The 25,872-nt window shown below is 42.7% G+C and overlaps 1 protein-coding gene across 2 annotated transcripts in view; it reads right to left on the bottom strand.

Moving 5' to 3' along the window:
- Positions 1 to 25,872, bottom strand: part of LOC306967729 (neuroligin-4, X-linked-like) — a 166,004-nt gene that overhangs the window by 99,603 nt on the left and 40,529 nt on the right. For both annotated transcript variants that reach the window (XM_079562882.1, XM_079562881.1), the window contains exon 4: positions 10,281 to 10,433. In XM_079562882.1, the coding sequence (XP_079419008.1) occupies positions 10,281 to 10,433 (153 nt within the window). The remainder of the gene's footprint in view (positions 1 to 10,280; positions 10,434 to 25,872) is intronic.

Below are 25,872 nucleotides of genomic sequence, written 5' to 3'. Positions count from 1 at the left end.
AGATGCTAAACGGAATTAGTGACATGATATAGCGTTCAGTACTGTAAATACGATTGTATGTTTTAAATATCCCACGTGTCCGGCTAATAATTAGAACGGGATTTGGCTATATATATATATGGCGTCACAAGAGGAGCTACAGGAAACAACAAAAGGGACCTATGGTGATAGACTGTGGAGGGAGCTGTGCAGGAGGAAGAGGAGGGACGAGGTGGAGCTGACCAGTGCAGGACACCACGCTCTGAGACGGGGACAAGCCCAGGAGACGGTGCACCGTTTCAGATGATCAGAGGAGACAGAGGGCAGCTACAGTTTCTCCATCCTCCAAGGTCATGCGGGTGGAGTGGCTGAAGGACAACGAGATCATCGACCCGGCCGAGGACAGGAACTTCATCATATCATTTTATCTTATCTTATCTTATATGCTTTTTGCTCAGTCCTTAAGCTTTGTGATGCTAGCTAAAATTAGCATGGAAGCCAATGGGGAATGAGTTGCCCCCCCCCCCTTGTTTGGAGCGCAGTGAGTCGTGGAGGTACAGGGATCACTTGGGTTGATGCAAGGAAGGGGGAAAAAAAAGAAAAAGAAAAGAAAATAGCTTGAGGGAGTTAGCATGCACACTGGGGACGCTAAAAACAAAAGGCGGTACATGCGCGGAGACGCTAATGGCTGTGCGGCCCACTGAAGGGTTTAACAGTGCAGATGGTGAGATAAAACGGAGTGTTCTGACATTCGAAAACATGACCTTCTGTGGCAAATATAACCGCTTTTTGCTCCGTAGTCAGATTAAGGGTACGGCGAACGGGGGGGCGTCTCGATTGTCGAAACTGTTGCCTAGCTAGGTACTCTTGTGTCCCCTGGTTCTCTGCTGTGGTCACCTCTTAAAATAATGAGGGGAACCTTTGTAACTTTTTGAATTTTAATGAGGAGAGAAACACTAAACCAACCTGTTTTTGTGCTGATAAGACTTTAGTCAATGTCTTTCATTTTGTTTAAATATCTTGGCTACTAATTCTCCAAAGTCGCATAGTGTCTTTGAAGCATAAAGGGGCAGTTTTATTTTTATATATAATTATTAGCAAGATACGTAATATTTAACTTGGATTTTACATTAATAAAGAAAACATCTTCATTAATGATGTCTTCATTAAAAGATTATTGCTTTTTTTGCCTGTGAAGGGAAGCTATCGATCTCATGCTAAAGGTAAGCGGCTACTGTTAGCAACTTTTGTAACGGTATATATTTAAGTGGTTTATATTGCAATTATAACAGCATTTGTTAATGTAAACTGTAAAATTCAATACAAATATCTGTTTATATTAGGGGTGGGACTTTAACGCGTTAATTTCGAATAATAATTACAAAGATTTTAACGCGTTAATTATTTTAACGCAATCAATCATAATATTCCCCCCGATTTCCCCCCAAGCCTGAACTCCTGAACCGAAACCTTTCTATTTGCGTTGTTTCTGGTACGCCCGTGTATCTGACGCAACTGGACGGACAACAGCAATGGACGGAGACACTTCACTCGGCCTGTTGGAGACTCAGTTTAGTTTTAAAAAAACATCTTGATGGGACGATAGGCAGCTGTACTGCTGTGTGCAGGTTGTGCAAAAAAGAGTTCTCCTACCACTGTAGTTACCCAAGTCTAAAATACCATCTCAATGTAGAACATGTTGGACAAACACAGAGTCGTCCTCGATGCTAATGTTAGCGTTCGCCTCAAACACAGAGTCGTCCTCGATGCTAATGTTAGCATTAGCCTCAAACACAGAGACGTCCTCGATGCTAATGTTAGCGTTAGCCTCAAACAAACGCTCCAGCCACGCCCACTTTGAGCCACAATAACCGTCGAAGCGTCAAAGCTCAGTGTCTGTGCTTGTGCTTAAGGCACAGGCCATACTGAGATATGTTCTTCCCTGAGCGATTAGACGAGTTGATGCGTACCTGTCTGGTCTGTGTGTGTGCCCTCAGTCACGCAAAATGACCAAAGATGTTGTTAGCATTTGGCCTCTCCCAGTATATTCCTATAGCTCCAACCGGGGTGAAGTTAGAAGCTCTTCCGCTACAATGCAAGAACATGCCATTTTATATAATTTTATATTATGTGGCACCAGGTTAAACTGTGCTGATTATTAGTGGCGCCGATCTAACATGAGTCTGCACTGTTGTCCTCGAGTTTATGACTGCCCCTGCTTTGTGCACCAACCTTTGTAAATGCTTCTTAAATCAGACATGAAGAAGGGATCTTCCAAATCTTAACATTATCGAAGGCTTAAAGCGGGCCCAGTCAATAGGCGACTTCATTTGATACGTCTTTGTGGGAAATGTACAAGCGCAGAGATGCTCTTTGTGAAGTTAACAGGTAAAAGAGAGGCTGAATATGTGGATGAGCACGCCATCCCTGAGGAGCTTTTTCCACTTTTTTCCTAAAGCACGAGGTCTGGACAGAACAGCGGCTCATGTGTTTGGTCAGCGTATGTCCCCAAAGCTGAGAGGAGCAATGGCTGAGCAGGAGCTACTCATGTTGTTTGAGATGAGCTGGTCTCACATGTAACTCTCTTATTCTGTATCAGGCCTTTGGTCTGGTTTATGGGATTTAGTCCTGCCTTAGCCCTGATATATCATGCTTTGCCCTGGTTTAATCCTTGTTTAGTTCTGAGTAGCCATGTTTATTATTGGCTCTTTATTTATCTGTATTAATATGTCATTGCAATGTTTTTAAAGCCTTAAAATGCTGGAATATAATACAATTGTTGTGTTTAGGCCCAATTCTGTTCTGTTCAAGCATTGATGATAATGAAATTATCATTTATTTATCCCCAAAAAATTAATGGGTTTGGTGGCAGTGGTCGGCTCACCGACTGACCGGCCGAGTGGCCAATGACCTCCAACAAATCTGGCCCAGTGAAAAAAGTAATTGAAGAGCACTGGCTTAAAGTTTAAAGACATAAAATTAAGCAACCGTTTGCTGCTAAAAAGACTTATCAATTAACCACATAAATATTCTCCAGATCTATCGGTGGGTAAAATAACAGCTCATATACAGATAAATCATTTTCACACAATGGAAACCACACCACTGCTGCTTTCTCCTGAGTGTCTCAAAACATATTTTATGACGAAGGTCTGAAGCCTTGAAATCAACCAACACATATACAGAGTTTCGAGGTCAGGCACATTCACCGTAAACAAACTAATAATTAAAACTGGTTCCAGCAGAAAGAATGTCTTTCTTCCCCGACAATCCAAAATGGTTGCTTCCTGTAAAATGTAATGTTTTCTTGAGATACGTCTTGCTTGATGAACGCAGGACAGCGACACGTCGAACTATGATTTAAACACAAATTGGCGTCACTGTTATTATCCCCAATAGTCGGAGAAAGTGTGCTCGGCGAGGACGGTGTGGCAGAGCGGCGAACGGAGCTGGATGTCTTGATTATGTGCATTTTAATTAGGAGCATTAATCTTGTTTTAGCCGGCTCAGATATGATAGCGCCGCAGTGTTCCGGGGAGTGCCAGGGACAGCACACCAGCAACAAAGAGGAGAGACAGCCCGCTTTACGCCCCATCTGGAGGGGAAAGGGCGACTGTGAGGCTCGCGAACACGCTCCATTACGGGAAAGGACATGCTACTTTTGACATTGCAGCAATCTCCAAGCCTGTCGCGCTTGTCTGTGGAGTGGCTGGATAAATATAGCGGGATAACGGCGCCTTGTCATGAAGATAAATGATCAGGATCGGGCTTTTGCTTTTGGATAATTCATAGGAAAATGTCGCATAATTGATCGCGGGGTATTGGCCCGCTGGACAAAGTGAAAACGTGGGTTTCGGGTCCGTGACTTTTTGGGGATCGATGCACGCGGCTCAATGCTTTTAGACCTCAAGACGGTGGCCTGGGAAATCACTGAAAGCTCACAACATTTGAGAAAAGTTCCCAACAAACTCATTTGTTCGTAACATTTGACGGTGGAGTTTGCAGCTGTGCATTACAAGAGGTACTAGGGCTTCAAAAAGGTGGTTCAGACATCGCTGTCATTGTCATTGTCATCTTAAGCAAGACGCAAATAAGCAGTAGGTGTTATTTTTCTTTTGATTTAGACAAGGCTTGCACCCGTTCGGACAATTTACGTTTTTTTTCAGTCCCTTTCAGACCTTGTCTAGTCCTGATTTGATCTTGGGCTTGTGGTCTTGGCCTTGGAAGGTCAGATAATTTATGAGACAGTACTTGGAAGGTTAGATATTTTATTACACAGTACTTGGAAGCAGCGGTTTTGGCAGCCCTCTTCCTTTTAGCCTTTCGGACGAAAATGCTTCTCGGTGTTTGTCACAGTTTGGTTATTTCTAAATGTGGTAGTTTTAGTCTAGTTTTAGTCGACAGAAACTCAAAAGGTTGTAGTTTTAGTGCAAGAAAATTATAAAGTCTAGTTTTAGTCAGTTTCATTTTATTTATTTTTTATGTAATGAAGCATTAGTATTTCAACTAATTAATGCCAATAAGTATTTAAAATAAGTACTGAAAATAAGTATTGTAAATGCTGAAGGTTGACAGGTTTATTAAAGGAACAGGCCACCGTTTTTCCATACTGAGATATGTCCTTACCTGAGCTTAGACGAGTTGATACGTACCTGTCTGGTCTTTGTGCTTGCGCTCAGTCACGCAAAACGACTAAAGATGTTGTTAGCATTTGGCCTCTCCCAATGTATTCCTATAGCTCCAAACGGGGGCAAAGTTAGAAGCGACCATGCTGTTCCACGGGCGGGCACAAAGACCAGACAGGTACGTATCAACTCGTCTAAACTCAGGTAAGAACATGTCTCAGAATGGAGAAACGGTGGCCTGTTCCTTTAAGCTTTTGACAGACAGATTCCACCACAATAAGCCGGTGGGTGTGTTCTCGCGCTCTGGTTGTGAATGTCTGATGAACCCGTCTAGTCATGATTTGGTCCCCAAAGAGCTCTGTTTAGCTATTTATGAGGCAGGTTTGGAAGGTCGAATATTTTGTTCAATCCCAGGTCAGCCAGAGCCATGTGTGGAGTTTGCATGTTCTGTCTGCGGAGGTTTCCTCTGGGTACTCTGGATTCCCCCAAAAATGTGTACAATAGCTTTCCCTCTGGGACAAGGACTCTTAATCTCAGTGGGACTACCCTGTTAAATAAAGGTCGAATAAAAAATGAGACGGCACTTGGAAGGTCATATATTTTATAAGGCAGTACTTAGAAGGTCATGTATTTTATAAGGCAGTACTTTTATTAGGTTGTAGTACTTGGAGGGTAAAATGAGACGATACTTGGAAGGTCAAGTATATGAAACAGTACTTGTAAGGTCAAATTTTTATGAGACGATACTTGGAATTGGAATACTTTAAGGCAGTACTAGTAGTGTGGAAGATGCAAGAACCACTGGTCTAGATATTGGTAAAAATAGAACTAAACAGTCCATAACGATGACTTTGACGTAAGATATTCGTTTCTTGTAGTGATCCGTCTGACGACAACACCAGTGACACCTAAAGATGCAGCAGTGCAAAGAATGAACCCAAACTCTCAATGACTTTTATACTTGGAGTTCAATTACACTAAAAGGCTGGCAATAATCAATAAATATGTAAAAAAACTAGCACTGAATTTCAATTGCAATGGCCTGTGACTCCTTTGTTCTCCTATTTTGCGATTTTTTTGTTCAGAATTGCTGGAGCAGTTCGCATAATTTAGCATAAAGTGTCTGTGGCGTTAGCACACATGTCGCACGGGGAGAGAGGAGAGAGGCTGCGCAGCGGGTCAAGTCATGCCACATCACGCTGCATCATTCATGTCACACATTTAGCACAAGCACAAGGACAAACAGGAGCAGGCACTGGAGACCGAGGGGAGGGGCAGGGGGCAGCTCGTCTGAAGCGCACAGTCAAAGCCGGGGGAGAAAGGACGAGAACAGGAATCAATGTGGACCAGGACGGAAGCAGAGGCTAAGCAGGGCGTACTAAAAAGCAACTAAAGCAGGGGGGAGCTCTCTATAGCACCATATAAGATAAGAGGATGTCTCTTTGTCCAATCAGAAAAGAGGATCCCATTACTTGAGCCAAACTGTCAGCAGGTATGTGGAGTGGAACAAGAAAGCAGTGGGGAGGAAAGAGGGAGGCTGAAGAATTGTTTCTTATCAATGCGGCACAGACTTTTTCTAACATAGTGTTGCCATTTTTCCACACATGTAGCTGAGGTTGGGTTTAAATAACTTTGCAAAAGAGGCTTATTTCTCAATCACATGATAAGACAAGTATTGCATTAAACTTGTTGTAAAGATTTGAGCGTTACACACACAGTTCTCCTCAGGCTTTACGCGCCGCTTGGTTCATGGTGCTGTTTGGTATATTCGCCACATCTGCGGCTCACATCTCTGAACGCTCTGAGGGAAAACTGCAGCAATGGCTCAGCTCTTACTTCTGTCACATGTTGTATCCAAGGCCAGACGTTTGTAGTGTGGTTCAGGGCTTTCTCTTGGAGAGGTTTGTACGACCTGGAGCTCAGCAGCTGGAGCTAATGTCCACAAATGTTCTCCAGGGCTTTGTGCTTTTAAGTGTTGTCAGTCACTCTCTATAGGCCAGGGGTGCCCAAAGTGGGGCCCACAATTCCGTTGGCCCGCCAGAGAGTGACCCACTTTTGCGCCGTGTTTGGTTAATGCCAACAGTCTCCCATTCATTCTTAACTCATTGACTGCCAGGCATTTTCAAATCAGAGAGCTTCCCACTGCCAGAGGTTTTTCAGGATTTTTACTGTTTTTTCAAGCCCCACAGAAAATTTAGGTCTAGGTCTATGTCATCACAAAACCCACCAAAAGAAAAAGGTCGACTCTCTTCTTTCATCTAAAAAAAAGTTTGTTTGTACTTCTTTCCATTCTTTAGTAATCGTCCGTAGAAAATAAGTGAAATCACCCAGAATGCTGTTTTCCGACCAGAAAGCTTACAAAATGAAAGAGCAATGCTGCCACCTAGTGACTCAATAAAAGACTTGTAGTTCTTTTATTGAGCCACTAGGTGGCAGCATTAAGAAGCACAACTAAGATTTTAACACCAGACATGCTCAAGGCTTTGCTGCAGCTTTTCCCATTGAAAACCCTAATTGACGTCTATAGACGTCATTGGCAGTCAATGAGTTAATGGTAAATATGGACGCAGTACACTTTTTGGCCAGCAGAGTCAAATTGGGGGCGCTGTTTCATTTTTTTCGCAAAGTTAAGGAAACACTGTGGCGTCTTGGTGTTTATCAATCACAGTGCATCGCCCAGTTTTCCAACTTTTATTGCAAAGGTTGCTGACATCAACAAAGGTAGGTGTTAAAAATTGACTTATATAAGAGTTTATGCTGAAATTACACTTTCAAAATGATCTAATGTGCCATTTTCTTTGAGGTAACAAATGGTAAAGTGTAGGTACTGTGGATACAGTTGTTGTTGTTGTTATTGTTGTTTACATTTTGCACTATATTGCTACAATTGTTGATTTTGTTCTACTAAAACTAGGCTTTTGCCATCGTTAACACTAGTTTTAATGTAGCATGTTATTTGCGTAGATAGAATCAAATGCAAATGTATACTGAAAAATAAAATAAAGTAACTATTATTATTTGCAGTTGTATGTGTTTCACGCTTGACATTGCCATGTTTGGCCCATGACCCACAGGCACTTTTTCATTTTGGCCCTTTTGGAAAAGAAATTTGTGCTGCTCTAGGCCCATTATGAGGATCACATCCTAATTTTCAGTTTTCTTTCAGTATCTGCTCATTATGGATGTAGGATCTTGACTTCAATCAGTGGATGCATAGTGTGATATGATATAGGCTTCACTAGTCAGAGGTCTCCAAGATAAGACTTTACCTGAAGTTCACCCACAGTATACCAGGACTAAACACACGTTCTGACATCAGAATAAAAGCGATCTGTAAAAGAGGCTTGGAAATAACACAGATTGCAAACCTTACTGAAATTACACTCTTACCATCACCACACTGGTAAAACTACTCACATGTGCAATGATAGAAGGCAGTAATCTCAAACTGAGCCCTGCATCACAATAAGGCTATTTAGTGTGATGACAAAGAGGGAAGATGGATTATATTCCATCTAAACACGCGCAGAATGAGTCCCGCCATTTGTAATTTGGCAAAAAATAATTACACCCCCTCCAAACTATCAGGAACTCATTTCCATTCGTATCATGTGTGAATGCTGCAATTACACCTTAGTGATAGAAAAGATGATTATGCATTCTAAATTATGCAAAACAACTCAAATTCACTTTTGCTTCGCTTAATAGAATGACCTGGTATCCTCGCATCCTGTTTGTGTAATTATTCGTGAATATGCCGTCTCACCTAACGCGCCAAATGTAATTAAATTGTAAAAAAAAAAAAATGTTTTGCATAAAAACGTCTTTAATTTAAGCATGTGGGCACAATTTACAGGATCAAGCAGTAGGTTTCTTTGTTGTAAGATCCTTCTCCAACAAACGTCTGCAATGACCACGCCCACGAGAGTATTAAAGCAGTACTAAGTAACTCTTCCCCCTAGAGGCCATAAGCGCAACTGCAGGTGTAGTAGCAAGTTACGATTTATTACCTTATTAATTGTCTTGGAGAGTAAATACTACGCTGACAGAAAAGGCGAAGGGAGAGAGGGATATTATACATCTAATTATACAATGGAAGTATTTTTTTTCACTCAAACATGGCTGTAAATACTATTTAAAGTGACGTTAGCCCGCAGTTAGCTTTGCCCGTTAGCATGTTAGCTTCTTCTTCGTGATTCCATTAGTGTGTATTGCTTTCTCCGGACCGGTGGCAGTGAAGTTGCAAACATGGTTTTCTGTCCAGAGACACCGGGGGGAGATGAAAGACCCTCCAATCATCCCATAAACACTTGTACTCACCCCACAGGGACTACGAAAAGGATTTATTAAGGCAAACACGTTATTTAGTACTGCTTTAACTGGACAACGCTTCTCCACTTGGAAACCGGCTTGCTAATGCTAACTGTAACCATATCGTTTTCCCTAAGCCTATTTAAACTAAAACACTACCTGAATAGTGCTCTCCCAAATGAGACGGCTTTGACTAGCTATTAAGGTTAGCCTGTTCCTAGCGTTGTTGTTTTTTGGTCAAATTATTACTAATAACTAATTTCAGTGCTTGCGTGCGGGTATTATTTGACGTTTTATTTAACCAGGAAAGTCCCACTGAGATAAACAATCTCTTTTTCAAGGGAGTCCTGGACCCAGAGGGGAATCTATTGTACCTTTTGTACCTATGGGTTTTTCTCAAGACGATCTTTGTGGATTTTGATTGGCCGATGCAGATATACTGGCAGATATTTTAAAAATGTCTCATCTTTAATCCTGTGTGCTGCTTCATAACTGTGAAATGTGTCAGTGTTGAACTGTGACAACAGGGGGCGCTTTATTAGAGGCGTAGGGCTGATTCATTCAGGACAGGTCATATTTAGTAGATACTTCAGAGGAAACCCATTTGAAAGAATCAGCAGATTCCTTAACTGAAACGGTAAGTCTATCTGTTATGGTTCCGAAATGATAAGTAAAAGTCTGCAACATAAAATATATAAAATAGGTACAAACTTGTGACTGATTTTCACCGCAAAGTTTCTGAGCTCCTCTGACGCCAAGGAAGTTGTGGGGAGTCAACGTCTTTTTCAGTTCCGGACATATTGGTCAAAATACTCAAATATCGGCCCGATATATTGGTTGATTGATTGGTTCTCTAGCCTCTACCCGTCAACAAGACAAAGACTGAAAGACTTTGTGCACAACTGGATTTTGAGACATCAGAACCAGCCGAACAACAGAGTCAAGTCATATATTTAAAGAGGAACAAGGTGATCACTTCAGTGGGTAGAAGAAAATGAAAAAGGTCAGGTGCTCTTCAGGATCAAGACAATGTCAGGTCACAAAAAAAGGGAAAGGCACTCCGATACCTGAAAAGTCCTTTATTAGTTGGACATGCTGACTCGTTTCAGTCGCGTTCGACCTTCTGGTTTGCCCTGAAGAAGGTCGAACAGGACCAAAAAGCATCAGCATGTCCAACTAATAAAGGACTTTTAAGGTATCGGAGTGCCTCGGATTTTCCCCCCTCTTTTTGTGATTGTCAAGTCATAATCAAGACTCAAGATATGCTCCAGGTCACAAACATGATGCGTTAGCTTTGACAGACCTCGTGCCAGTGCTGGAGCGTGATGACTCCGGTGTGGCGAATACAAACGCGTCTGTTCTTACCTAACACGCCCAGCCGGTAGTTGACTGTGATGACGATGACGTTGCCGTAGCTGGCCAGCACACTGCCGTCCATCATGTTGCCGGTGCCTTCGGTGTAAGACGCCCCGTGCACGTACACCATGACAGGGCGCTGCCCCCCCTCCTCGTGGATGTCTGTGGAGGAACATAGGTTCACTGAACAGGTGCCGATGTACAAGTAGAAACATAACAAAATAAACTAGGACACTATTCCCATGAACAGCGCTGTGGTGACTCCTCCCAAACACTGCCTGACTCCAAAGAGTTTATTTTTGTCTGAAAATTGCTGTGACCCGTGTGACAATGCTGGACTGGTTATCAAATGTATGAAAAAGTTTGAAAGGAACAGGCCACCATTCTTCCATACTGAGATATGCTCTCACCTGAGCTTAGATGAGTTGATACATAACTGTGTCTGTGGAAGAGCGAGGTTAGCTAACTTAGCCCCGTTTGGAGCTATAGGAATATGTTGGGAAAGGCGTTTTGCGTGACTGAGGGCACGCACAAAGACCAGACAGGTACGCATAAACTCGTCTAAGCTCAGGTAAGAACATATCTCAGTATGGAAAAACGGTGGCCTGTTCCTTTAAGCCTGAGGCGTTGATTGACAGGCCCTGGAGAAGTGTTGGAGTCTCATAGCCAGTCCTCCCCCCTCGCCAGGGCAGGCCTTTTTGCCCTTTTAAGGAACATGCTCTGTAGGAGAAGCAAGTTGTGCCATGTTAATTTCACAAAAAACACCAGAATGGGGCGGAATGGCTACCGTCTATCTCTTATATTTATGGTGAATAGATACAGACGGCATCTCGTCATAGAAGGGGGCGTGGCTTCGCCGAGGGGGAAAATAGAATCTTTAGAGAAACACAATTTTTCACTCTTTTTAGCCGTTTTCTGGTGGAATATCAACTTATTTATCACACATAAATAAAGTCAAGTGTAAATCGGGCCCATATGGATATTTTCTCACAGCAGATTGTTCAGTAGAAGTGAAAAAACGGCAGTTGTAGCAAGCGCTAGCTAACCGTTAGCATTAGCCCGATGCTAACATGTAGCATCAAGTTAGCATTCTCCGTTATTCATGTATTTATGGGATGTTGAACCACTTTGCTCCTCCCCATGTCTTTGTATCTTTATTTAGTAGAAACTATATTCATAATTCAGCATTTGTTACAGTAGTTTTTGAATAATTAGAGAACATTTTAATTTTTTCAAAATTGTTATCCCCCTTAACTGTTTTCAAAAATGACCATATATGGGCGATTCCAGAGATGCCGTCTGTATCTATGCCTCATGTGGCCTCATCTCACCATCACTACTTTGAACCTGTGCTAAATCCTGACTTAAATCCATGGATATTGTATTAAGATAGACCGCCATTCATCACTCCTCCTCATTTACATTAGTAACAAGGAGTCGAGAGTCTTTGGCAGACAAAACACGCCTCCACAGTTCAAACAGACCTGTCACTCCAAACCTGGCCTCATTAATGTCAACAAGCTTTATAAATCGGCAGCATAATACTCTTGAGACAAGACATTTAAAAGGTTTAGGACACAACTCCCAACAGGATTCTATGTTGTGCTGCTCCTTCTGGAGTTGTGCCTATAGCCACTCGGGGGACGTATCGCAGTGAAGTCAGGAGCCAGCCACGACCCAAACTTTATTTTCTGTGCCTCGGGGCTTGCATCAAGAACAACAATGGAATATAGACACATTTAGGAGCAAGTAAGGACTACAATATACTTTTTTTGCCACTACTGATTGTGATAAAAAAATATATAGTAGTAGCAACGCCACAATTTATTCATGAGCCTCCCGTCCATGTGTTTCCGCGATGCATGGATAACTGCATACAAACTGAGGCAGGCTGAGAGCATCCATGACACGCAACTGCATTAAGGCAGCCATTCAAGTAAAAGGAAGTACTAAGTACATCTGCATGAGTATAGTTTTCAGAGGGCCCACATTTCTCTGTTTAAAATTTTTTCATGAAGTATTCTAATCTGAGATTTGTAATTTGGAGTTTTTACAAACTGTAAGACAAAATCATCCAAATTAAAACAAATAAAGGCTTGATGTCACTTTGCCTGTCATGAGTCTATATCATATATTAGTTTCACATTTTAAGCGTGAATTTAATTACAGAAATAAATGAACTTTTTCATGATGTTCTAATTTTCCGAGTTTGACCTGTGTGTGTGTTGCGAACATTGTTCCCTTTTTGTCTCTTTGTGTCATTGAGAGTTGGGATCTGTGTTTCAAAAGCATAATGTAATGCAATGTAATTTTAGCTTAATAGGCCCTGTATTACACATCGTCCAAGCTCTATCCAAACCGTAACAAGCTGAAGATGAAAAGGGAGAATTATATAATGGCTGATGCAAGTTGTTCCTATTGAAGACGGCCTTATTCACAGTGCGCATCAGTCGGAGACCGCGTTGTGCTTTTAAGATCGGCCCGGAGCGCTGCTTGTTCTAATGAAGAAGAGAGAATTCAATTTACACTTTTATCTGCATGACCCAAAATCAGCACGGCGGGTGCCCAGAGCCCTTTTAGGAGGACACATTATGCTAAATGAACTTGTTCCTCTCTTTTTTAGCTTCTAATTTGCACCTCACAGTATACCTGGACTCAGCATTTATGTCATTCATGCAACAATAGAGCTATGATGATCGTAATAAAGTCATCTTATTATAAAGATGTGAACTCTGCTCTGATTTGGTGTAAAGACTGTCTGTATCCAGCCAACTGAGAACAGCCTGTTTAGATGGATATTGTACACATTGTTCTGATGTTTTTGGACATATATGGTTAAACGTTTGAAAAGAGACACTGATCAGAGGGGCAAATGTCGGCAAATTGAACAATACAAAAAACAGCATCTGTGATTTTCTACATGAAATAAATGCTACTCTACAATATAGGGCTGAACGATTTTGCCAAAAATCAATATTGAGATTTTTCTCCCCCATTTAAACCTTTTTATATCTAAAGATAGCCTAAACTGAGACAATATTATAGCTCATGAAATGTACAACTCCCCTCCTGGAACCGCCATCTTAACGTGGTGGAGGGGTTTGAGCGCCCGAATGATCCTGGAGCTCTGTTGTCGGGGCTTCGTGCCCCTGGTAGGGTCTCCCAGGGCAAACAGGTCCTAGGTGACGGGTCAGACAAAGGGCGGTTCAGAAGCCCCTTATGAGAGACCAACAGGCCCGGTTAGAATCATCAGGCCAGACTTCTGTGGACCCACCACCTGCAGGAGGAGCCATAAGGGGCTGGTGCAATGTGATTTGGGCAGCTCCAACTAAAGTTTTGCTTACTTTTTGTAATCATTTTAACCTCTTTACCCCCACCTGAACCAAGCACATTTTCTCTAGTTTGGCTCTACCCCAATCTAAGCTTCTCGAACAAAGCGGCAAAACAGTGACGAAAACAACTATGAAAACACAACGGAAAAGTGACCCAAAAAAGCAACCAAAGAGCGACAAAAACACAATAAACAAGAGACAAAAACACAATTAAAAAGTGATGGAAAAGCAACAAAAAACAGCCACAAAAAAAGTGTGAAAAATGTTGCGGAAAAGCAACAATAACACAGTGAGAAGGCGGGAAAAAAAAAAACAAGGTCAAAAGGCAAGGAAAAGCGATGAAGAAAGTAAAAGCAAACTTGCAAAAAACAATGAAAAAACTCTACAAAAAAAGAGACAAAAACCCGACGCTGCTGTAAACTCCAGTCCAGAAGCTTTTAGATTTGGATAAAACTGAACTGGAGAAAATGGTAAGAGGCTAAATGATTATTGTTACTATTTAATTCTTCATCATCGTCATCATTTCAGATCATAAAACGTCAAAATTGTGTTTTTCAGTCAATTTCTAAGCCCCATATGTAGGATATGTTAACTTTAGAACAGCCTAAATTTGTGGATTGAGGTTTTGTTTTGCAATATATCGCAATGCATCGTTGTTGTGATACGTGTATCGTATCAGAAACTGTGTATCTCAGTACTTTTGATGCTCAACTCCGCTCTGGAAAAAAAAACTCTACAATGTTTGACTTTAAGTTGATATGAAGCTTCAGCGCAAATTCAACCTGGGAGACGTACCTGCAGCTTTCATTCAGCGCCTCATCAACAGCAACCTTCACTAATCATCCAATCACGGCCCCGGCTCAAGCCGCACCTTCGCGTCAGCCAATCATTGCAGCTGCTCATTCTTGCTTCAGCCACTCATCACCCAGGATCCCCTTCTTAAGCCTGCCGGTCAATCACTCGACCATTTCCCAGCCGTGCTGCGACCCTCCTCTGCCCCTCCTCCGCATGGCCTCTCCTCAGGCTCTGCTCATCGGGTCGACCGGCCGCCCCGGGTCTCGTCCTACCACCACCAGTGTCCGGGCTCAGGGGAAGATTCTGGCCATCATCCATCGATGCCATGTATTCCATATGATTACTGCGATCTTCCACCGGGGTCCGAGCCCCAATCACGATTCATGTTCAATAAAACCTTCTAACGCAGTCTGTCTTTGTGAGGCTCTTCAGGTTGAAATGGTCTGGGTCCTGAAGTTTCACTCAGCAGCATTCATGAATATGCTACAGTGATGTGATGTAAGAGCTTTTTAATACATGCTTTTGTGGCAGACGTTTGAGGCAGGGCGCCAATACAATCCTAGTGCTCCACTCCACAAAATGCAAAACTCTGCCTATATGATCTAAATCTAATCCTATGAAGACCATAAACCTTAAAAATGTTCTTTAAAGTTGCTAATGTTGTCATCAGAAACCTAGCTTCCGCAGCAAAAAGCTGGACAGGACTGACATGTGAGTTAATCCCGCGGCCGCGCTTCCTTCTTTGGTGCTGAAGCTTTTAATATCACACCTTACACAATTAGGTATGTGCCAATGCGCTGCCGAGTGCAATCAGTGTGACCAGGTGACTAATGCACGCTCGGGCAGGTTTAGTCACCAAAATAACAACACTATTTCAGGCTAGCTTCACATGGAGCACTCTTCCCACCCGCGCACACACACTGAAAGCTTAGAAAAGGGCAATCTCAGGTTTCCAAAAATAATGTTTAATTTGAAATTTTACAGTATTTTAATCTGGAGAGGGGCAATATATTGTCTACAAGATCACAGAATATCGCCTCTATGTTTCTTAAACAAGTTGAAATTGAGGAAATGCAAATACTAAACTCTATTATTTCTAATATTGAAATCTGAGCCTAAACATTGAGGTGAGGATCCTCTGAATAAGTCGTCCTCCTTTGAGACTTCTACGCACGAGTCTTAACATATTTGTGTTGCAATTTGTTCCATTATTCTATTCAGAAATGATATTTAGTTTAGCTCCACTTATCCTGTAATCTCCGATTATTCCTACTGTAATTTAAATAATATGTTTACATCTCGAAAAAATGAATGTAATGAGAGATGAATTAATGATGGATAAAAACAGCTCAGGAACGCTGTCTGTCTGTAAAATGATCCCTAACGAAAACACTGGTTTAAACTCTCTAAAGCCGCACCATTCTTCATCAAAAGTAAATAAAAATGTGCACAGGGAACAAAACTGAGCCTAATAATCATGGGGCGGATCCTGCTCATTTCTGTCCAAATCACAGAGACGCCTTGGATTGGATTAGTTTTATCACGGAGTTCAGCAAAATATATTATAATTTGCAGGGCAATTTTTACTTTACAAATGACTGACAAGGCCGATTTGCACGGGATTAACATCACAGACATTCTCCGTGATTATTACATCACACGTGGTCCCTCGGTAAAACTAATCCCGTGTTTGCACATTTCCTGCACAACCTGTTCCTTGAGCGCTGATGGAGCAAGTGAATTTCTCCATTGTGAGATCAATAAAGGCTTATGCTAACAGTTATACATTTCCAATGACATCACGCATAGTTCCAGCCGCCATTTTGAATACTGAAGTAGAATGATGCAGTACTACAACATGTAGCAATATCTCTACTCAGGATGAAAATGAATGACAACTAATCGACAGTGGTATTTTTATGTACTCGTAATCATTGCTCAAGAAGATAACAGTTAAAACCCGGCCCCAGAGACCCACGTTTATGTGATAAAAGCAGCAAATGTGGCACAGATGTAGCAGCTCTGTCCTATAGCGACCGCAGGAGGATCTGCTTCACTCCTCAGACTAAATGAACACATCAAAGAGAAAACAGAAAACCTTTCTCTGTGAAATTTGCAGTTTGTCATGTCAGGAGAGTCTCACTCTGAGTCAGTGTTTAAGCTGCTCAAGACGTTAGCATGCTACCAGTTAGCAACTGTCAATCTTAAATGGCTTCAACACATGTGTGGCTCACATCTATGAACACTGGGGAAATACTACAGTTCAGCTCAGCTCAGCTCTGACCTCTGTCACATGTTGTATCAGAGCTGAGCTGTTGAAGCTAAATGCTAACCGGTAGCATGCTAACACACTCTTAAACACTGACTCACTGGTTTCTTCACATAAACATGCACTCTCTTGATCAATGATTACGAGTAAATAAAAATGCCACTGTCAACCAGTTGTCTTTTTTTTATATCCTGAGTAGAGATATTGTTACATGTTGTAGTACTGCAGAATTCTACTTTTGGTGTTCAAAATGGCCACCATAACAACAAAAGTCACATGTCACAAGTCACAAAGGCATGTATAGGAAAAACACATCGAGCAGGACTCTGAATAGTCTCCTGGACTAGCCGACTCGCTAACTTATTTCTATGGATTAGCATTAGTCGTTTTTTTTACATATGACTTTATTGAGCTGGAATGCTCTGAACGCACTCCCTCAGGTTGTTATGGTTAAAAGCCTTTTAGAGAAGTCTGCACTAGTATTCTAGTCTGCCCTGATGAATGGTTCATTCTTGTGTAGCAAAACGTGCCATCGCCAAAGTAGCTTTACATCATGCACAAGAGCAGTCCTCCTCCCAGCATGTTCCGGTCACTTGCTCCACTGCTTCCTTATTTAATATTTTACAACAGTCAAATCGCCGAGTTTATGCTCACAGTGCGCCCTGGGCCTCGGTTCTATACGTGCGTACCTACATGTCCTGCCTACAGAGGGAAATCAGGCACAGTACATTGACTTTCCTCTCTGGCTCCGTTTCCCCGCGAAAAAAAAAATGAGCGCCAGAGCCGGAGCCAGCGGGTGGATCTAAAAGCGGAGAGGGGTCACATGAATGTGGATGAGCCCGTCATGAGTATGCATGAGCGCACCCGCGTCCTCTCCACTCCCCCCCCCCCCCCCCTCCACGAGACCGGGCACCCACACGGTCCCCCAACCCCCCCAGCAACAGACGCAGGTGTGGGAGCGGAGAGGGTGGCTCCAGCGGTGGCCGGGTGCATATTTATAACAAGGTCAGATGTGTGCCCCCGCGCGAGACTCCAGGCGCCGAGCTGAAACGGGCAGAACTTTGGAGACCGTCCACAGAAATAACCAGTCACTGTGACACTACTGGGTTTGAGGCCAGACGCTGCACGTGAATATGGAAATAAAGCACAGTCCACAAATAAAGTATACCTTTCGGACTATACTTTTGCCACAGCATGCTAGTTACAGACAATTGGATAAGGACTAGGGCTGAACCATTAATCGCATTTGCAATTTTATCTCAATATTACATTAAATCCCCTCCTGGAACCGCCACCTTAACGTGGTGGAGGGGTTTGAGCACCCGAATGATCCCGGGAGCTCTGTTGTCGGGGGCATCGTGCCACTGGTAGGGTGTCCCATGGCAAACTGGTTCTAGGGGACGGGTCAGACATAGAGCGGTTCAGAAGCCCCTTATGAGAGACCAACAGGCCTGGTTTGGATGGATGGATGGATGGGTGGATGGATGGATGGATGGATGGATGGATGGATGGATGGATGGGTGGATGGATGGATGGATGGATGGGTGGATGGATGGATGGATGGATGGATACATTACATGATTTTCAACAACAATCAGGCATGTCCTAATCCGCTCTTTTTCCAATCCAATCCGATATTTTGACACTTCAAGATGACCGATATTGATCTGTTATCGATCTGATACAGTCTTTTTGTATCATTCAAATGTTATAAAATATATAGAATTATACATTATATATATTAATAATACATTTTAGGCTAGCCATACATTATCAATTTTGGGTTAAGCTTTGAATAGCTTAGATCTTGGGTAGTATAGAGGCTGAAATGGGTATTTCACATTAAAACAAGATCATTTTTGTAATTGCAGCATTTAAGCCTCTTCACAAAACAGCAGTAGATTATAGATGCAGCTCGATCTGCTTCTCAAAGCTATTCAGGTCTATTGCATTATGTTTAGGGCCTGTAAAAGACATAAAGCCTATACATGGCTAATTATCCTGCATAAACAATGAGTGCTCTCATCTCCGCTGGTTTCTGGCTTCTTCGGTAAAAACTAAATGAAGGCACTGCAATGGTAATGTTAGAGACATTTGATGTTTTCCAAAGCAGTCCTAGTTTAGAGTTGCAAAAAGAGGCAGGAGACATGAACTAACTAACACATTGTGGTGGTAGTGGTCTTTCAAGTCGGACTATTGAAACCCTCCTCTCTGGAAGCATTGTCCAACAGAGAGCAAGAGCCAGCAAGGTTTGTAAGAGACAACTTGGCCAAGTGTGTGGCTCAAGGCTTCTGTAAGGCTTTGTTATGCCAAGGGAAACAGATAAGTGTTTGTCAGAGGCAAACAGCAAGATGAATAGATGGAGTTTATTAACACAGAACGCCAACAATGGGCAGCACGAGAGGAGTCCTTGGTAGTCTGTGCAGTAACAAGAAACAGGTAACAAAGAACATTTCTCTGCCATTAGTATGTTTTTAGCGGCTGTTGATTGTCCTCAATGACTGTCCAACATGCAGGTGTGGCAGGTTAGCGACAGCTTTTGGGTACAGTCCTGAATTTGCAGCGGCTCCGGCCTACACGTCAACTACAGAGTACAGAAGATGACTGAAGAGACACGTTAAGTGGAATGGCTTTGAGACAACACGCCTCCTTCCAGCCCAAATCGTAAAAACGGGACGAGTTTTGCACAACTGTTATGCTCACCGATTCTTTCATTACTCTCACTGGCTTTAGCCCTTCATCAGACCTCTGACAGTCTGATGAAACATTACTGTACCGCTTTTTGATCCAGCGCACTGGCTTAGAGCGGTGGAAGTGCGTGTCTTTTCTCCTAAAACTGTTGACCCAGACCAAATGGTGACAGAATATTGGGATGGGTCCTGGCGTCACCAATCTCAGCTTTGGTATCACTTGTTATTTAAAGTGACAAAGCTTGTATCACTCTCATGTTCTTTCACTACAGGCATTTACAGCTGAGCTAACACATTCACAACATGTCCTCAACAACATCTCACCGGAGGAGGAAGTCTCTGCAACGTCTCCGCAACTCGGACTGATTGTGCATATATAGAGGGCCTATCTCACCGGCCTGGAGACGAGTTGGAGACTCGAGTTGCCGCGGGTCACGGAGATAAGGCGAGTCTCCAGGTAGTCTCGGGGAAAACAAACAGGCATGATTTCAGCGGATGACTCTTTGACATCTCCTTGGTATCCGACAGGTCTCGGAGCCTCGCAGGTTGAGGACAACATATGAAGCCTAGGCGTTAATTCAACCTGGTAGACTAATTTCAGCATCACCTACCTCGAGCCAATGATCGCTTCCGAGAGGGCCACACCTCCACCTCAGCCCATCAGCGTAACCGCCGCACCTCTGTAGCAGCCAATCATTGCCCTCGGTCCCGCTTTTAAGCCCCAGCAATCATACTTCGTTCGCTTCCCAGCTGTGCTGCGACCCGCCTCCGCCCCATCTCCACCTCTTCCGGCCACGGCTTCTCCCTGCTGTATCCTTCACGGGTCTCCTATACCACCACCAGTGTCCAGGCTCCGGGGGAAGACATCCCTCACTCCAAGCTGTTCATCCATACTGACTTTCATACTAACTAAAACTAATATACATGTCAATAAATCTTCCTAATGTCTGCTTTTGTCTGTTTGAGTCTACCCAGGTTGAAATAGTGTTTGCCACATTGCCACAACTGTTTGAGACAGCTGAGACCTCTCGAACCCTCTCGAACCCTCTCGGTGTCTATGCAGAGACTCCACTGAAATGTAACCTGTTTGTTTTCTCTGAAACTACCTGGAGACACCTCCATGACCAGCGGCAACTCGAGTCCAGGGACTGCAGGTGAAAATGTGCATTTTTGCTAAAACCCGGCACATGACATCTCTTTTTTTAGACTAATGTCTTTTGTACGTTGTCCCTGATCAAATACAATGTATTCAAATTCAAACTAATCTCTCCAGGCCGGTGAGAAAGGCCCTAAAATACACAACTCATAACACTCCATATTTGCTCTGGGCCCAAACACGCAGCATGTACCCTTACAATTTTCCAGAACAGAATCAATCCCAGTTTTTATGATGCGCAGCTACGGCGAAATCCACATGCAGTGTGTTTGGGTCCTTACGGGATAAAGGTTTGCCCAAGAAGACACTCGTGTGTGTGCACCCGCGGGTCGTACCAAAGCTTATATTCATGGGGTTATTCAATCAAGTGGAACTCCATTTTGCTACACCTCTGAGCCTGTGTGCATCCAGCCGACACAATACACTTTACCAGTGCCAGCAGACAGACAAGAACACAGAGCCAGAGCCGTCGTTCGCGAATTACTTTTTAGACAAACACCGCGTCAGAAAAGCGCTACAAAGGACAAAAGGACTTGAATTGGAATGGCGCTGTGGAGCAACAAAATAAAACTAAATTCAAAGCTAAGTCAGGAGCCAAAAGGCAGTAAAAGACGACACCCTTGTATGAAGTGGGGGGTACAAAAAGGCGGAAAACATTTGTTGTGTTTTAAACTCGAACAATGGCGCCCAAACCTTTTACCGTCAAAGGGACAAAACGGCCCAAGAAAATTCAGCACTTGTGCAAGAAGGGAGAGCACCTCAAACTCTAGCTGAAAATATCTATGAATATATAGTGCTATTTAAAGGGAACATGCGACGCATAGTGGACCGAACTTAACAACCCCTTGTCAAATCATATGGATTAGTGTTTATTTACTTAAACGAAGTGGAGCAAGTGGACTCATTCAATTATTTAAGAACAATTTTGGTGCACAGGGTAAACAAGGGTTTATCTGTCCTTAACCCCTTAGCCCCCACCTGAACCAAGTAGATTTTCGCCAGTTTGACCCAAATCTAAAAGCTTCTTGACTGGAGAGGTTACAACCTTTAGGCCAGAGTAAAAGTTCATTTGAAAGCTAAGACCTACAGAAGTCATCTAAGCTTCTGCCTGCCACACTTTAGTCGTTTTTGTCATGATCATGATTTTGAGGCATTTTTGTCGCGCTTTCATTGCTTTTTTGTTGTGTTTTCTCCACGATTGTGTCACCATTTTTATGATTTTTTTGTAACATTTTTTTGCCACATATTGGTCACTTTTTAATGCTTCTTTTGTCATGTTTTTGGTCTCGTTTTGGCCGCATTTTGCTTTTTAGTGTAATGTAACTTTGATCAAGTCACAAAAAGTGACCGAAACAAATAAAGCAACAAAAACATGATGAGAATAAAACATGGCAATCGTAACGAGCATGAAGCTCAGATTAGTTTTGTGGGTCTTATGGCGAGGTCCTTATGGTGCAATACCACCCCCTGGTGGCCAGGGTCGACTGCAAAAGACACTTGGTAAACAGGATTCTAATGGGGACTTTACACCTTCCTATAACTGCTTAAAAGCCTGGGTCCAAAGAGTTTTATTTTTTCTAAAAAATGTTAAGACACATGCGGCATGTGACTGGGCTATGTATCAAATTATTAACCATGCATAAAGTGGAAGCCTAAATCTATGATTGACAGGCTGTGGAGCACTATGAAGGCTCGTGGCTGGTCCGCCCGCCCATTGCTGTGAATGGGGCTGAATGGAACACCGGTTATCTCTTCTATCTTATACCTGTGGTCTTAGCTTTCAAACACACTGGCCTGTAGGCTGCAAGCTCCTGTCGAGAAGCTTCTAGATTTGGGCAAAGCCGAACTGGACAAAATGCACTTTGGTTAAGGCGGGGACAAAGAGGTTTAGAGTTTAAAGAGTTAAAACGGGGCAGTGAAGTCCCAGACCAACAACAAAGTCATTTGTCTCAGCATCACAGTAAAGCGGTGCATCGTCAAAAGATCACAGATGACGATAGCCATCCACTGTCCCAGCACTTTGAGCTCCTTCCATCAGAGAGATACAGACTTCTTTGTGCCAAGAAAAATACAGGAACTCCTTTGTGCTCTGTGCCATCAGGGAGCTAACCCCTAATGCTGCTCAGTCGGTTCTATTCCTTACTTGATTAAATTAATCTGCTGCTGTCGTGTTTGCAATGAACTCCACTCCATAAAATGTATATCTCGAGCATAATAAAAATCGAGCATAATAACTAAAGCTTGAGCTGTTTTGACGAGTTAAGATTTAGTTGGGCATTTGACCTCAATTATTTCACTTGTTGTGAGATGCTTCTGACTCGAATCAATATATTTTGTCTTTATTACAGGTTGGTTTCTTTGCTAAAGGGGAAAGAAATTGCACTTGTCCCACTGGCAGTGTTGCTTTCTTATTTCAAGCAAGATTGCTTTCAGACTAGTCTGACATGTCATCAAACAAGCAAAGGTCTGAATGAGTGAAAACTGCTCAAAACTTTGATTTTGTTGCGTAATAATTTGGATAGAACTAGAAGCCCATAAATCCTCACCAGAGCCGATCTAACTACATGTATCATGGTGCCATCTATCTGTTAGCATGCCATTGGCAAAAAATGGTGGCTTGTATATTCTGCTTGTTATTACTGCCTCTCTCCCCTGCTGCTTTTTCCTCATCAGGTGACTTTTACCATCTTAATTGAACTAGTAAAACATAAAATATGGAGGCTGAGGTATGTATGTGTGCATATATTCCCCTTCACGGGAATCGAAATAGAAACATTTGTTCCTCAATACGTCATCTCTTTACTTCAGTGCTGTCTTGTTCCTCGAAATCTTTGCCCTGTCCTGTCACATCGGGCCCCTTCATCTCCTGTTTTCTGTGACCAAAATAACAACTATGTCTTATTAAGAATTATTCCGGTCCAAATGCGCCGCGCTGCTCTCGCTCCTCCATCTCTGGCGCGGCGAAAGGAGGACTGTTCCAGCCAGTTTCCCTCTCCTGCAGAGTGGAACTATTTTAAATGCCCCTCCTCCGGGCGTATTCAAATCAAGCCATTAGCCTAAACCCCCGGCTCTGCCAAGCTAACCCTAACCCCGCGCATGGTTATTCTTAGCCCTGCCTGTCTGCCTGGCACCGCTCACCTTCCTCAGTGGACATGGGCATGTTTACTGCGGGGATATTGGAGATAAGCTAACCAATCACCTAAACGAGCTAGTGGTGTACGCCGTGATCATGTTTAAGGATAACCAATCACCTAAACAAGCTAGTGGTGTACGCCGTGATCATGTTTAAGGATAACCAATCACCTAAACAAGCTAGTGGTGTACGCCGTGATCATGTTTAAGGATAACCAATCACCTAAACGAGCTAGTGGTGTACGCCGTGATCATGTTTAAGGATAACCAATCACCTAAACAAGCTAGTGGTGTACGCTGTGATCATGTTTAAGGATAACCAATCATCTTAACAAGCTAGTGGTGTACGCCGTGATCATGTTTAAGGATAACCAATCATCTTAACAAGCTAGTGGTGTACGCCGTGATCATGTTTAAGGACAACCAATCATCTTAACAAGCTAGTGGTGTACGCCGTGATCATGTTTAAGGATAACCAATCATCTTAACAAGCTAGTGGTGTACGCCGTGATCATGTTTAAGGACAACCAATCACCTAAACAAGCTAGTGGTGTACGCTGTGATCATGTTTAAGGATAACCAATCACCTAAACAAGCTAGTGGTGTACGCTGTGATCATGTTTAAGGATAACCAATCACCTAAACAAGCTAGTGGTGTACGCCGTGATCATGTTTAAGGATAACCAATCACCTAAACAAGCTAGTGGTGTACACCGCGATCATGTTTAAGGATAACCAATCACCTAAACAAGCTAGTGGTGTACGCCGCGATCATGTATAAGTATAACCAATCACCTAAACAAGCTAGTGGTGTACACCGCGATCATGTTTAAGGATAACCAATCACCTAAACAAGCTAGTGGTGTACGCCGCGATCATGTTTAAGGATAACCAATCACCTAAACAAGCTAGTGGTGTACGCCACGATCATGTTTAAGGACAACCAATCACCTAAACAAGCTAGTGGTGTACGCTGCGATCATGTTTAAGAATAACCAATCACCTAAACAAGCTAGTGGTGTACGCCGTGCTCATGTTTAAGAATAACCAATCACCTAAACGAGCTAGTGGTGTACGCCGTGATCATCTTTAAGGATAACCAATCACCTAAACAAGCTAGTGGTGTACGCCGCGATCATGTTTAAGAATAACCAATCACCTAAACAAGCTAGTGGTGTACGCCGTGCTCATGTTTAAGAATAACCAATCACCTAAACAAGCTAGTGGTGTACGCCGTGATCTAAAATAAAATTGTTTTCCTCTGTCTATTGCTGCAATTAACTTGTTGTTCAGGTGTTAGTCCTGAGCCGCTGCGACTGAGCTGCACCACCACTGTGGGCTGACCTGTCCTCTGAGCTTCTTGAGCTACTCTGAGCTCAATGCTAATTGAATGCTATTGTTTGGTCAGAATCATATCCAATGACCACTAAACATCATCTTGTAAGATGTTAATGATAAAGAAACGACAGAAATTATATAAATGCCATTAAAAGGACAAACATACCATGCCATAGTTTAGCATTACGCCTGAACATTCTATTCCCATGCAAATGAATAGGAAAACCGGGAATGGGAGTCAACGGCTAACAAAACATGCATTTGTAGGAACAGGCTCAGATAGCTAAAGGCCTTTGTATGATTTCAATGGGTTTTTTTTTATTGTAGAAGAGAAAAAAAATTGTTAAAGCAGTGAGGTTTGTTGGCAAACTGTGTCCATCTGGGTCTCAGGCAAGTTAGCTCATGCACTGCTCCTTTGGTACGACCCACATGGTGTTGGTAAACTGACAGATTCATGCAGGAGACGGACAGAAGGCACAGTATCCGTATGGGTTTGGAACGTAGCGCATAAATGAGCCTTGATTCTGGCTATAATGAGGCGGAACAAAGCATCTCGGTTAATGTGGTTCTCTCTGCCTTTTGGCCAAGCCATTGATTCAGAAAAAACAATCATTCAGTCCCAATGGCTCAATCTTAATAGGACCCATATGATACTAAACAGTCATTTTGGACCTTTCAGTTAAGAGTGAAAATCTATCTATCTACGTATCTATATATCTCACAATTTAAATCGAATAGGATTCAGACTGAAAACCTAATTGTTCAAGCCTTTATTTTAAATATATCTTATGACAAGGTCTAAAACATCCTAAAGTAATGAAATGCATAGAAGAAGATCTTGAGATATTGTTCCTTCAATTTCGATTGCTGTAAGTGCAATTTTATCAAG

The sequence above is a fragment of the Gobius niger genome, assembly GCF_951799975.1.
Source record: "Gobius niger genome assembly, chromosome: 9".
NCBI classification, from domain to species: Eukaryota; Metazoa; Chordata; class Actinopteri; order Gobiiformes; family Gobiidae; genus Gobius; species Gobius niger.
The sequence above is the reverse complement of the archived record's forward strand: the minus strand, read 5'-3'. Positions and strand labels throughout refer to the sequence as shown.